This window comes from Heterocephalus glaber, unplaced genomic scaffold (genome assembly GCF_053883595.1).
Source record: "Heterocephalus glaber isolate CG9 unplaced genomic scaffold, H.glaber_assembly_v1.0 deba00001608, whole genome shotgun sequence".
Classification (NCBI taxonomy): domain Eukaryota; kingdom Metazoa; phylum Chordata; class Mammalia; order Rodentia; family Bathyergidae; genus Heterocephalus; species Heterocephalus glaber.
In genome coordinates this window covers 34,578,139-34,592,269 of record NW_028258379.1, presented here as the reverse complement: position 1 = coordinate 34,592,269, position 14,131 = coordinate 34,578,139, and the positions used below count along the sequence as shown (strand labels likewise).

The 14,131-nt window shown below is 41.8% G+C and overlaps 1 protein-coding gene and 1 non-coding gene across 16 annotated transcripts in view; both read right to left on the bottom strand.

Annotated features, from left to right (window-relative positions):
- Nucleotides 1-13,877, bottom strand: part of Papola (poly(A) polymerase alpha) — a 102,262-nt gene extending 88,385 nt beyond the window's left edge. For 13 of the 15 annotated variants that reach the window (XR_015445129.1, XR_015445130.1, XR_015445131.1 and 10 more), the window contains exon 1: nt 13,635-13,876. Coding sequence is in view for 3 of the 15 variants with exons in the window: in XM_021244529.2 (XP_021100188.1) it covers nt 13,635-13,642 (8 nt within the window). In the remaining 12 variants the exon portion in view is untranslated. Of the gene's footprint in view, nt 1-13,634 lie in introns of all 15 variants that reach the window. The other 2 variants (XM_013066633.3, XM_087195542.1) reach the window with 1 other exon arrangement.
- LOC147822823 (U6 spliceosomal RNA) lies at nt 11,424-11,535 on the bottom strand. The gene has a single exon (XR_015445242.1). It is a non-coding gene; the product is annotated as a U6 spliceosomal RNA (small nuclear RNA).
- Nucleotides 13,878-14,131: the final 254 nt, after the last annotated feature.

Below are 14,131 nucleotides of genomic sequence, written 5' to 3'. Positions count from 1 at the left end.
AGATATTTTATTTATTCAAAACACAGCCACATTATCTAGGCTTCAAATTATAAACTAAGATAAAAACTACATTTATTCCATTTAATTCAAGGAAGCACATACATAAAATGTATCTGTTATACATATGTATATATATATAAAATACATAATTCAAGAAACAATATGCATAAAGTAAAAATAAACTGCAACTGATTAAGAAGAAACAAATCTTATGTTCGTGATAGGGATTGTAGTTGGTATAATCTCACTGCCAGGTGGCTGATTTGAATTTGATCACCCCCTCCCCACCCTACCTGAATGAACCACAGGTGGTACACGCATGACTGACTGTCCCATCAGGTCACTTGTACCACTGGGGAGGCGGGGATGGGGGTGGGGGGTCCAAGGCGTGTCTTTGATTACAATAACGCAAAGAAAAGCATTGATTTAGCAGACCAGATGCCCTGTATTACAATTCCTTAGGGAAAAAAATAAAATGGTATAAAAAATATTAATATTGCTAATTTGTGGTACAGTTGTAAATATGTATTATACACACAAGCAACAGGATACTTTTAAGATTTCTGTGTTAAAATTGAGAATTACTGATGCATTATTCATGAATATAAATTTCTTTTAATTTAAATGATTATTGTAATAATTTTTAATTAGCATGAATAGTATTAATTATTTCTATTTGGGTAGTAATTCAAATTCAAGCAACTAACTAGATTTGGCCCATTTATACTTTTTATTAATTTTATTAGTAAAAGACTTAATGGTTAGATCCGTTTATATCACCAGTAGTATAAGCCACTGAATTGGACAGTCATGTACTACCAGCAGTTCAAGCCAGCAGGAACATGTTAAAACTTGTATTTTGCGCCTCAAATGGTGGCCAGATGCTCTGAGTGTCCAAATTATCCCAAGCAGAACTTTAACCATTCAAATTTTCCATTTATTTTTAAATTAGGGGTTTTTTTGGGAGAGGGGGTTGAGAGTCTCACCATATACTTCAGGCTGGCCTTGAACTCACGGCACTCCTCCTGCCTCAGCCTCCCAAGTGCTGAGATTGTGAAACTATGATCAGCTAAATTTTCTATTTAACATTAATTATATAAAGTCATAGGCCTTGGAAATGCAGCTTAGTGGTAGAGTACATGCGTAGCATGAACCAAGCCCTGGGTTTGATCCCAACACCAGAAAAAAAAAAAAGAATTTAAACAGTAACAAAAACAATTTAAGGAGCTGGGTGAGATAGTGCATACCTATAATCTCAGCTACCAAGGAGGCTGAGGCAAGAAGGTATCAAGATCAAGCCTAGGCCTGGGGTGGGTCCTTTTTTTTTTTTTTTCCTTAAATTCTTTTATTGGTACATTTTAGATATACAATACATTTACATTTATCATTGGGTGCTTGTACCTGTATGGGGTGGGTCCTTTCTGTTGCTGTTCTGTTTCCAGTAAGACAAATCTACACACTTCAGATTAGGCAGTTTGGAATATAAGCATGAGAATAAGAATTGTTACAGGGCCAGGGATGTAGCTCAGTGGCACCGTGCCTGCCTAGCAAGCGCAAGGTTCTGAATGTGATCCCCTGTACAAGGGGTGTGTTTGTGTCTGTTATACACACACACTGACAATCTCCTAGAACCACATACCAGAGAGCTGCCTATACCAGGAATGCAAAGCTCCTCTGCTCATTCCCAAACACAGCAGACCTCTGCCCTATCACTTTCTAGAAACATTCTGACCAGTATTTAATCTTCTTCAGGTATTACTCTACCCTTTGTTTTGAGACAGGGTCTTGCTATGCAGTTCAGGCTGGCCTTTACTCACTTTGTACCCAGGCTGGCCTCCAACTTGCGGCAATCCTTCTGGCTCAGGCGTGCATACCACGCCGGCTTATTCTACTCTAAAAAAGTAGACTCCAGAGGCTGAGGCAGGAGGACAGCCCCGAGTTCGAGGCCAGCCTAGAATATTCAGTGAGGGGCCGGGAATTTAGCTCAGTGGTTCCGCTGCCTGCCTCACAAGCGTAAGTTCCTGAGTTTGATCCCCGGTACCAAAAAAAAAAAAAAAAAAAAAAAAAAGGATACTGTTTGAGTAGTTAAAAACTAATGTTCATCTAGCCAATTCTCTACTGGTATTTTCATAAGAACTAATTTTATTACCCTTATTTCTTGCTGTTTTATATCTCTATCCCTATTCTCCTTTTACCTACCTCTGATGTGAATATTCTGCTGTTTTTAATATATGACTAAAGCACTCTTTTAAACACTTTGATCATTTCTGGGTCAGAATATGATATTAATATACCTACACATAAGAATCTTGTTCCTTTTCAAAATCACAAGATAGCCAAAGACAGACAGACAGACAGACACACGTCTTTTTTTTTTTTTTTTAGGTTCAGAGCATGAAACCAAGTGTATTTTCAGAACCTTTTCCTCCTCAGAAAATGGGAAATATTTTCATCAAAGCCATGTTTACACAGCACTACGTCCATCTTTGAAAATAACATTTCTGAACCCATGATTGCCTACTTTCTGGTTGTAGTAGTTCACTATGCACACTACCACCAAGCCTATCTTCCTAAAACATAGCTTCCTAGAAGCTGTAACTGTTGGTAATAGCATTCAAGTCTTCCTTACAAAGTCTGATCTCAAAGTCAAGAAAAGAGAAAGCAGGGTGGTGGCCCATGCTTGTAATCCTAGCTCTTGGAGACTGAGGCAGTATTACAAGTTCAAGCCCGGTCTGGGCAATTTAGCAAGACCTTGTCTCAAAATAGAAAGTAAAAAAAGGTTTGAGACATAGCTCAGCCCTCCATGCATCCACCCCAAATACCAACAAATAAATAAGGCAATAACCATCAAACTTTGCAGGGAATGGTGGGGCATGCCTGTAATCCTAGCACTTGGGAGGCTAAAACAGGAGGATCACCGTGAGTTTGAGGCCAGTCTGAGCTATATAGTTAGTTCAAGGCCAGCCTGAACTACATAGGGATACCCTGTCTCAAAAAAACAATAAAAAAGCAAAATTTTATTACACATTTATCAACTTTATGTCTAGCAACCAATCTCACAAAATTACAGTACTAGGACATACCAGGTGTGATGGCATATGCCTATAATCCTAGAGATTGAAGCAAGAGGATTCTAAATTCAGGCCAGCCTGGGCTAATACCTAAGGAGACCAGAAGACAGAAAAAGCTGAGTTTGGTGGCACAGGTCTGTAATCCCAACATTCTGGTAAGCTGAGGCAGAGAAAGACCCCAAGTTTGTGCCAGCCCAGGCAATTTGAGGAAATCCTGTTTCAAAAATAAGTAAGTATGGCAGCCGGACATGTAGCTCAGAGCAAAGGCCCTGGTTCAAATCCCAGTAACTACTAAAAAAAAAAAACAAAAAAACACCAAATCTAGGATAAAAGACTCCAAGTAAAAGAAAGACTTAAAGGTTGGGCCAGCCTCTTTAATCCGTAAATGTACAACTTTTAAAACATAAAATACTACAGGGAACCAGGATGGCGGCACACAGCTTGCAAGGCTGAGGCTGGAGGATCACCATGAGTCCGAGGCCAGCCTGAACTACATGAGACCATCTTTAAAAAAAAAAAAAATTAAAAATCCCAATTTTCAGCCACTCCTGGAGTAGGGATGAGGGGATTAGGAAGGCAAACTATGGGACCCAATTCCCATACAATAAGCTTGAAACAGCAACGTGTATATTTCAGGGCAGCTCCTAAAAGGTGGGGCCATCCAGCTTTGGTATCATTCATTTGTAAATTCTTTCTCTCGACCCCACAGTTCTGAAATTTGAGCCTTCTCATAGGAATAACACAAAAAGGTACTTCAGGCTTGTTGCAGGCGCTCACAGGCAATGCAGTGAAACAAACTGGAAACCACAAAAATACTCATCAATATAAGACTAATTACAGTACGCTTATAAAGAACACTATGCCATATGAACAGAGTAAGGTAGTACATGTAGAAGCATGAAAAAATGCCCAGGATATATCAGTAAAAAGAACCTATAGAAGACAAATATGATTATAGTTAGCAGTTCCTGAATTTCAACATATACTAGGGTGGTGTGACACTTTATTCTCAATTATTCAAACTCCAGTATTAAATGTCTCCATTTTACAGATGAAGAAACAGAGAAAAGCATGACTATGGATCCAGAGGTCTGACTCCAGAACCTACAATCATAAGCACTACATTGAGGTGCCTCTGTACATCTTTCACAACACCTACCCTTTTTTTTTTAAGAACAGGGTCTCGCTACATAGTTCAGGTTGGTCTTGGATTCTCTGTACCCCACCCTTCTATGTGCATGCACCACCAGGTCCAACAAGCCTTCTATTTTCTTAAAAAGCTAGTCACATAAAAACACCAAGTAGAACCGAGACGGGTGAATTTCACGTTACATTTTATAAACATTTTAAAAAATGTTTTGTTCTGTGTTTGTATGTTTTCAGAGGGTCTGTCTGTGTAGCTCAGGCTGGCCTGGCTGTCAAGATCCCTCTGCCTAGCCTGGGATTACAGGTGTCACCACCATGCCCAGCTCTAATTTGTGAAACTTTTTTAAAGATAAATATTAATGATCATACAAAGGTTAAAAAGTCATCTAGTCGTATTATGCACTTTAAATTCAAATAAGAGCAAGAAGGCTAAAATCATTCCCTGGCAGCCAGGGACAACAAACAATTTCTCAGTTTAAAACTCAGGGCCTAGAGAATACGACTCAGCTGTAGAGTACCAGCCTAGAACACATAAGGCCTTGGGATGGTCCCCAGCACCATAAAACAGAAAGAAAACCTCAATTTAGGCTAATAAAAACACACAAGAGCTGGGCATGGTGGCATAGGCCTAAATCTCTACTACATAGCCAGGCCAGTCTGAATGACCAGAGGGACAAGAGAGGGCAAATGGGGGAGAGGCTGGGAAAGAAGGGAATGAGGGAGGCAAAGAAATAGCATTATTTTAAAGAGGTGAAATAAACTAAGAATTTTAATGGAATTTTTCAGTACAGCCTTCTTTGATAATAAACAGTAAAAACAAGCCAAGCTTGGTGGCACATGTCTGTAATTCCACCACTGAGGGAGGCTGAAGCAGGAGAGTACAAACTAGACACCTGGGCAGCTTAGGTCTTTTTAAAAAAAGGCTGAGGCTGCAGCTGGTAGAGCACCTCTAGGTTTGACCCCCAGCACCATTTTAGATAAAAGAAATAGTAAACACTGCTGGGCATCTTGGTACACATCTGTCATCCCAGCTACCCAGGAGGCTGAGGCAGGTTCTAGGCCAGTCTGGTAAATTCAGGAAGATATAGAGAAATGAAGGAAAGTGAGGGAGGGGGAAGAAGAGAGAAAGAAGGAATGAATTAATTCCACCCTGGTATGGTGACGAATGCCTGTAATCCCAACATGCCTGTGAGGCTGGAACAAGTTCCAGCCCACCCTGGGTAACTTAACGATTTTAGGGAGACCCTGTGTTAAAAAAAGGGGAAGGGGGTTAGCTCAGTGGCACCGCAAGCTTGCCTCACAAGCACAAGGTCTTGAGTTTGATCCTTGGTACTGAGAAAAAAAAAAAAGGGAGGGGAGTTTCTGGAGACCTAACTTAGTGCAAAGGTCCTGGGTTCCATCCCCAGTACCACAAAGAAGAAAAATCCCAGAGCTCAGCATGCACACCTGTAGTCCCAGTTATTCGGTTATTTGGGAGGCGGGGATGGGAAGATCACTTGAGCAACATAGTAGGAGCTCATCTTGAAAGGGGAAAGAGAGAAAGGGGAAAGGGGAAAGGAGAATAAGGAATGGGTAAAGGGAGAAAAGGGGAAGGGAGAGAAATAAAAAAACAGTAAATCCAAAGCAAATCTTATTTACTGCTCCAGGAAACTGCTCATCCATCCAACTTTCCTAAAAGCACCTTTTAGCTTATTGTGAAAAAAGTATTCATTTGGCTAAATATGTATGAAAGACAATGCTAACATCAGAAATATGTGTAAGATGTTTAAGATAGTCTGTTCTCCATGACAATCTCAAATTTAAGTCTGGAATTTGGATCCTTAAATATAACTACAAACCTAAAGCTTTAAAAAAATAAACAGAATCATTACTATGTATAGGGGAAAGTTAGCAGGTGACCAACACACAAAGGACAATGTTATCTCCATGGTGTTTTTTCCAAATAATTAATAGTATTCTGCATCCCGATTTATACAAAGCTCTGACTATGAATCTCTTTCCTCTTCATACCACACATGTGAACAAGTTGTGGCCCACACTATTTCAACAAGATCAACTGCCTAAGAATACCTAATATCCAATAGAAAATACATTTCTATAAGGTTAGAATTGAAAGTTTGACTATAAATATCCTTTGTAAGCAATCAAGAAATTTAAAATAACTTATTTAACAATTCCAAGTATATTTGCTGTTCAACCTTGAACGAATCATGCCCATTCAGGTTAAGTAGGAAAAAAGGACTCTGACAAAAAAGGGACAACTGATTATGCTAAAGTATCTCAATATGCACTAAATAAAATCATAGCAGAAACATAATACAGTATTTCACAAGGAGTATGGTGTTTGATAGCTTACAGGCAAGCAAATAACCAAGGTAATTTGTTTGCTAAGAAATTATTCTAAGAATGACTAATTGACCAGCCACCACATGTTGGGTGTTAAGTGGTACTAAGTATATTCAGAAAACAGCTGTATTTCTTAAATATGTATTCCAGGGAACCACTCAGACAATACCCAGCAAGCAGCAACAGAGGCTCAATAAAGATGATGTAATAGTTTATACTCAAAGGGAATAAAGTATGAGGAAGCACAAATCTAAACTGTAAACTCAAGGTTGTTTGTAGAAGGGAAAGGGTACCTGTCATTCAATTACTGCAATGGCCAGGTTAATTTTCTTCCTTTCCTAAAGGGTATCCATAACTGTTCAGTTGCCTGACTGGCTGAAAGGGGGAAAAACATCCAAACTGTAGCACTCCTACATCAACTTGTCAAGTACTACTTAAATAATTCTGGAAATACTTTTTTAAAATATTAAAATGTATCAGAAAAGAATAGTCAAAAAGTATTACAGAGGGCCAGGGATTTAGCTCAGTGGTTTCACCGCCTGCTGTGCAGGTGCAAGGATCTGAGTTCAATCCCCGGTACCAAAAAAAAAAAAAAAAAAAGTACTACAATATAGTATTACATACATTAACTCCAGGAATGATCCCCCCACCCTGTACCAGAGACAGAGTTGTATATATGTCCAGCCTTTTTTTTTTTTCCACCCTATTTTGTTTTGTTTGAGACAGGGTCTTGCTATGTAGTTCCAGCTGCCCTCAAACTCACTCTGTGGTATAGGCTGGCCTCGAATTTGCGGCAATCCTCCTGCCTCAGCCTGGGATTATAGGCATGTGCCACCATGCCTGGCTTTTTATTTTGAGACAGAGTCTAAACTGCTAAATTGTCCAGCCTCCCGGAGTGCTGGGATTACAGTCATGCACTACCTCACCTAGGAAAAAGAAATGTTTTTCACAATCAAAATAATTGTTTTCTGGAGGGATGGGTGCTGGTGATCAAACCGAGGGCCTGATCCACATTAGGCAAGCTCTCTACCATTGAGCTACACCTCTAGACGTTTTTATGTTTTAGGGTCTTGGCTAAATTAGGCAGGCTGACCTTGGAACTTGTGATCCTCCTTACACAGCCTCCAGAGAAGCTAGTATTACCTATGTCCACCATTATGCCGGGCAACACTATTTTTAACCCAAAAACTCACAAGATACAAAAGTTGGTTTTTGGATGAAATATAGACAAAAATACAAATTTCAAATCCATCTGTGACAGAAAAGGTATTTAACAAATCTACCTTTTTTTTTCTTTCCCAAATCCTTGTATTTTCACAAATGAGATTATAACGCAGGCCTACAACCCAAAATCTGTAAATGGCCTTAAATATCAACACAGAATCACTAAAAATACCTACTAAAAGCCAGGTGCTGTAGAACACACCTGTAGTCCCAGCTGCTCAAAAGGTGAAGGAAGGAGGATCCTTGAGCCCAAGAGTTCAGAGCCAGGCTGGACATCATAATAGTACCCTACCTTGGGGGGAGGGGTGAAAGGGGAGCGGAGAAGACAGAGAGTCAGCACAGCAGCTCATGCCTGTAATACCAGCTACTGGGGAAGCTGAGGCGGAAAGATAGCAAATTCAAGGCCAGCCTGGGCAACTCAGGAAGTCCTTATCTCAAATTTAAAAAGGGCTGGGGATATAGTACAGTGACAGAGCACATGTATGTATGAAGCCCTCTAAGAGGGTAGAGGGGAAAGAGAATATCTAACATTTTAGGTTCTAAGACATATAGTATGGTACCATGTATACTACAAGTATAATACAGTATGTTACCAGTAAGTAATTTGAAATTTAAACATCCTACACACAAAAACTTCAGTTTGAGCTGGATCTGGTGCCACATGTCTGTAATTCCAGCACTCACGGAGGCGGAAGGAAAGAATTACATGTTTGAACCCAGCCTGCACAACTTAGTGACACAGGGAGACCTCATCTCAAAATAAAATACAAAAAGGGGTGGGGATGTATAGCTCAGCGTGAAGGACCTGGGCTCAATACAGAAGACAGGGGAGAAAAAAAAAGACAAAAGAGGCAGGCATGGTAGCACATGCCTATAATCCTAGCAGTTGAGAGGCTGAAGCAGGAAGATTTCTGCAAATCCGAGGCCTGCCTGAGCTAAAGAGTTCAAAACCAGCCTGAATTAAGCAGCAAGATCCTGTCTCAAAAAAACAGCTTGAAAATGAACTAGGGTGCGGGGGCAGAAGTCTCACTATGTTGCCCATGCTGATCTTGAACTTGTGGACTGAGGCAATCCTCTAGCTTCAGCCACATAAGTGCTGAGATTATAGGCATATAACAAGGTACTCAAGGAAAATTAACTCTTAAGTCACATATAAACAGATTCCATCTGAACTAATCAACATGGTTCCCAATAGGGTCCACAGGAGGTGGGATAAAGTACACAGTAAGTGAAACATGAAATTCAGAGCTAATTTAAGCACCAATGTACAACATAACCCCTTTAAAGCCTTGCCCAACGGGCTACTTGGAACTTCAAATTAACCAGCTCGAAGGAAGACCTCCAATATCTCCTGCAACGTAACCCATAAGCTCAGACCGTGCAATTATTTAAAAGCTGCCAGGCAGAATACTGAATATACAGAATAAGACACAAGAAATGAGAAATAGCTGAGAATTTAAATGGCCTCATTTTGTCAGAAAGCAGTTTTTATAAACCCGCCTAAATGCAAATGAAGATAAGATCTAAGTGTAAGGTTAACTTAAAGCTGACTTAGTTACCTAACAAGAACAGAATGCTCTAAGTCAAAACATTGTAAGTTATCAAGCTGGGGGTTGGGGGGCAGAGATCAGGGAATAAGAATTAAATAGGTCATAAATTTACTCAATTCCACTATCTCCCCTCAAGTTCTGTATCAAAAATTCATGCATGAACAGCCAGCCAAGTATGGTGGTACCAGCACTTTTCAACCTGAGGCAGGAGGATTGCAAGTTCAAGCCCAGGCAGGGAAACTTAATGACACAGTGAGACCTTGTCTCAAAATTAAAAAAAAAAAAAAAAAAAGGTGAGGATGTAGTGTAAAGGTTCTGAGTTCAACCTTCAGTGCTTAAGGGAAGGAAAAAAAAGTATGAACTGAAATCATGCTTAAGATAAAACACTGCATTCCAAAACCATAGCCAATATTTACGTGGCTGCCTGCAATTCACTATAAAATCTCCAAATCAAAAAATAAAATAAAATAAAATCTCCAAATCTTAAAATCTGAGCTGAGTCAAATTCTCCAAGTTGTGGAATCAGCCTAGGTGCAATCAACAAATGAATGGATAAAGTGTGGCATATATGTGCAATGGATTAGTCAGAACAAAATTGTTTTTGCAGAAAAATGAATGAAACTAGAGATCATAATGTTAAGTGAAATAAACCAGACTCATTAAGACAAGTATCAGCCCAGAGTGGTGGCTTGTGCCTGTAATCCTAGGCAAGCTGAGGCAGAAGGATCTGCGAGTTCTAGGCCAGCCTGAGTTACATAGCAAGACCCTGTCTCAAAAATAAATAAATGGATCCTAATGACAACTCCTCTCCCCTCAAACATCCACAGGTCTCACTGTGAGAAACACTGCTACTCAGCATTCCTATCAACCAGGAGATTCCAGTTCCACCTTTTATGACTAACAAAATTAGCACTCATAAGTGTTTGGGAGGAAAGCTACTGTCTCCTCTAAGGCTTCTGAAATATCTCTTCCACTAACTTCAACAAGATTCTCTGAACATGGCATGAATGCTAGGTCACTGATAATGGTTATTCTCTTCATGTCTTTTTAAGTGTGACAGCCAGAACTGAGTTGAAACAAATGATCTGAACAGCAGAGCAGGGCAGGAATACAATGTAGTTTCCATAAAGGCATTATACCCTGTCTTAATGCAGTGGTTCTCAACCAAAAGATTTTGTGCCATGGGGTACATCTGCCAAAATCTCAAGATGATAGGTGAGGCTCCCAGCATCTAGTAAGAACAGGGACAGAGCTAGTGTTAGGCCAGGGATACTATTAAAACACTCCACAATATATGGAACAGCCCCCTGAAAGCAATTATCTGGCCTAAATGTCAATAGTACTTAAGCGAAGTACTCTATTAATAGATCCTAAGACTATTAAAACTTCCTTGGACGTTTCATCACCATGGCTTTTAAAACATATCAGTATTTCCTAAATTACATACATAATTGTATATGAAATTTAGACAAAATATATAGACATTTGTTCACAACGTCTTGCAATGACTTAATACAACTCTCATACAGGATCCATTACCCAACCTCACTCACCCAAATTTAACATACCAAAACTCAAACTGGAAGTCAAATACAAAATAGCTAGGCAATGGGCTGGGGCTGTAATTCCGTGGTAAACACCTGCCTATCATGTGCAAGGCTCTGGACTTAATCTATAGCATGTAAATATTAAATAAAAGAAATAGGAAATCACAATTCAACAAGTGCATGAAAGAAACAAACTTAACGACAATATGACCCCAGAACATGAAAAAGAAAGCAAGTTCAGCTGTACTGTAGTGGTCAAGCTTGTGCTTAACATTCTGGAGTCCCTGAGTCCAACCTCCAGTATCCCAGGAAAAAAAAAGTTAAAGAGAGGCAGATTAATGAGGAAGACGACTTATGTTCTTCAACAGTCTTTGATCTATTATCTATTCTAAAACAACCATAGTATATTTATGATTAGAAATAGGAGAAAATGAAAAACTGGCCATATACTTCAAATCTCAAGAAAAACATTGGAAAGGCAGTATCTCTGTCTGAATCTATCTTAACTCTTCTGTTCTACACATTCGAACTAACTCGCAAAAAATTTGAAGCATTTTCTTTATTGAAAGTTTATCTTTTATCTGTGAGCAAGGACCATGCCAATCTTCTCTGAATGAGTCCAACTTTAGTACATGTTTTCGAAAATTAAATGGAAATTTACACCTTCCTCCCTTCAAAAATGGGAAAAAGTTTAACATTTTAATTTGTCCTTTTAGCAAAAAGGACAAAATTTTTATATTTTTTCACTAAAGCCTTTTCTTCTTTTTCCTTTGTGTTTTTTTTTCTTCCTATTTTTTTGAGACAGGGTCTCACTATTTACTTCGGGGTGGCCTTGAACTCCCCCCAGTCCTCCTGCCTCAGCCTCTCAGGTGTTGGGATTACAGGAATTCGGCATCACATCTTCCGGGCTCTTTGGTGTTTTGAGACAGGGTCCTCACCATATAGTTCATGCTGGTAAGAACTTACAGTGATCCTCTGGCCTCACTCAACCTTCCAAGTGCTGGGATTACAAGCGTGGGATACCTCACCTGGCTAACCTTTTCTTTACGATGTGCATTTCTTGTCGTTTTTAATACTGATATGATTATAAAAGAAATCCCTTTACAAAAATGGGGCTAAAAAGTCAGTTCAGACAGTCATCACGTGACACTACTGAACCAGGGTCTCAACAGCCCTAGGCAAATGCTCTACCACTGAGCTATATTCCCAGCCCTGAATGCATAGGTTCATTTGAATTCCTACTGAACTGAAAAAACACCACAAAAATCTTTGGATTCATCCTCCCAGTACCCCTACCATTCCATGAATAAATGAATCAACCCTGCAGATTTTAAACCTCCCTCTGTATGATAATTAAGCCTGAGCAATGTTTCCATTACAGAAATAATACACTGACAGGCCTCTAAACAAAATGTCAGGGGCGAGTGAGTGAACCTGGGGCATGAGAAAGGATTAAGTCGTAAAATTCTTTTTTTTTTTTTTTTTGGTACCGGGGATCGAACTCGGGACCTTGCGCTTTCGAGGCAGGTGCCGGAACCACTGAGCTAAATTCCCGGCCCGTGAAATTCATTTTTAATTATATAAAACTTGGAATACGTCATTAAGGCTCATGTTAAAGTCTCACCTGTAAAGAGACATACATACATACATACAAATGTACAAATGTCAAATTATTATCAGTCATAAGGCAAGAAAGAAACTTTTTTAAAAGTTAGGCTTTTTAAAAGGTCACTAGATTAGTTGTGTAGAAATCATGACGCTATCCTGGGTTTAATCAAAACTGTCAATTACATGCTTCCTTTTAGGACTATAAAGATGGAAAAATTCAGTCCTCTTAAGGGGCGCACAGTCTGCAAGAAATGCAGTCTCACAGTTTAGGCCTCTACACTGCAGAATTTAAACAGACTAAAACCTGTAACCTACTTTTTGATCCCACTCATGAATTCTCAAACTAACATCTCATTCTTACAGACAGGAAGGAGAGGGAAACTCTTAAAAGTCCTCTTAAGGTAACACACTGTATGATATCGGCCCACTGGGCTCAGCAGGGATAAGTCCACAATCAGAGAAAAAACACTAGAGACGGAGGGAGGTCGGAGAATGAAACCCAGCCACCCCAAGAAAACCACACAGGGTGGGCAACGCCTAACATTCATTCCCTCTTTCCGAGGAGGGCACGAAGGGAAGGCTGCGGAAGACTGGGGACGAGGTGGAACGAGGGGGACCCAAAGAACCGGGCTCAACGCTCAAAACTGGGCTCTTCACGCCTGCTCAAGCCTATTCGGCAAGGGAAGCGGAAGTGGGGCGACTCCCGCGCACGACAGGAGCATCTTGAAAGCCGGCAGGCAGGACAGAGACGAGCGGAGGAGACGGAGCTCGGAACCCGGGCCCGGAGGCGGCCGGGCGAGCCCAGCGCGGAGCCCACGAGGAGCTGGGCCTGCTGCCCCGCCGCCCCGCACCGTTCTGTCTCAGCGCACTTTTGCTTTTGTTTTTGCTTTCCCACTAGGCGCAGGCGGGAGTGGCCGGGCCGGAGGATGCCGCGCTCTTCCGGAAGGAGAAGCCCCCGGCCCGACGGCAGCCGACCCGGCCAGGAAAGGGTGAAGGACCCGAGCACCAAGCCGGGGCGAACGGGGAGGGCCTCTGTCCCGCCTGCCGCCCCTCAGGGCGAGCGCCCGGCTCGCGCGCCCCCTCCCCCCTCGACGCCCCCCAAGGCCAGGCTGGCGTGAGAATACAGACCCCGAATCACTTACAACGGCATCGTCTCCTGCGCCAGCACCGCCTAATCACTTCCCCCCGCAAGCGCTGCCGCTGCCGCCGCTGCCGCCCTGGGCATGATCCACTGAGGCAGGAGGGAGGGGGAGCCTGCCTCAGCCGTGGGTCCAACCCCACTCCCGCGCCCGCTCCCGCCGCTTTAAGCGCTTCTCCTCCTTCCCCTTCGTCCTAACATGGCGCCCGTGCGCTACCACAGCAACGTTCTAGAACTGCTGACGTCACCACGCACGGTGTGCGTGCGCCTGCGCACCACCTCACTCGGCGCCGCAAGGCTTCGCGGGAAACGAAGTTCAGGCGGTGGCGGCGGGCCCGCGATATCAATCCGGATCTTCTCAAACTCCCAGTCTGGGTGTCGCGTGATGGGTGGGAGCGGTCCGGGAGGCTTCAAGGTGGCAAGTTGGTTGTCCCTTCCAGCGGGCACGCTCTCCTGACCGGTGGGGAGGTGCAGCCCAGAGAGGTCCCAGCCCCCGCGGGG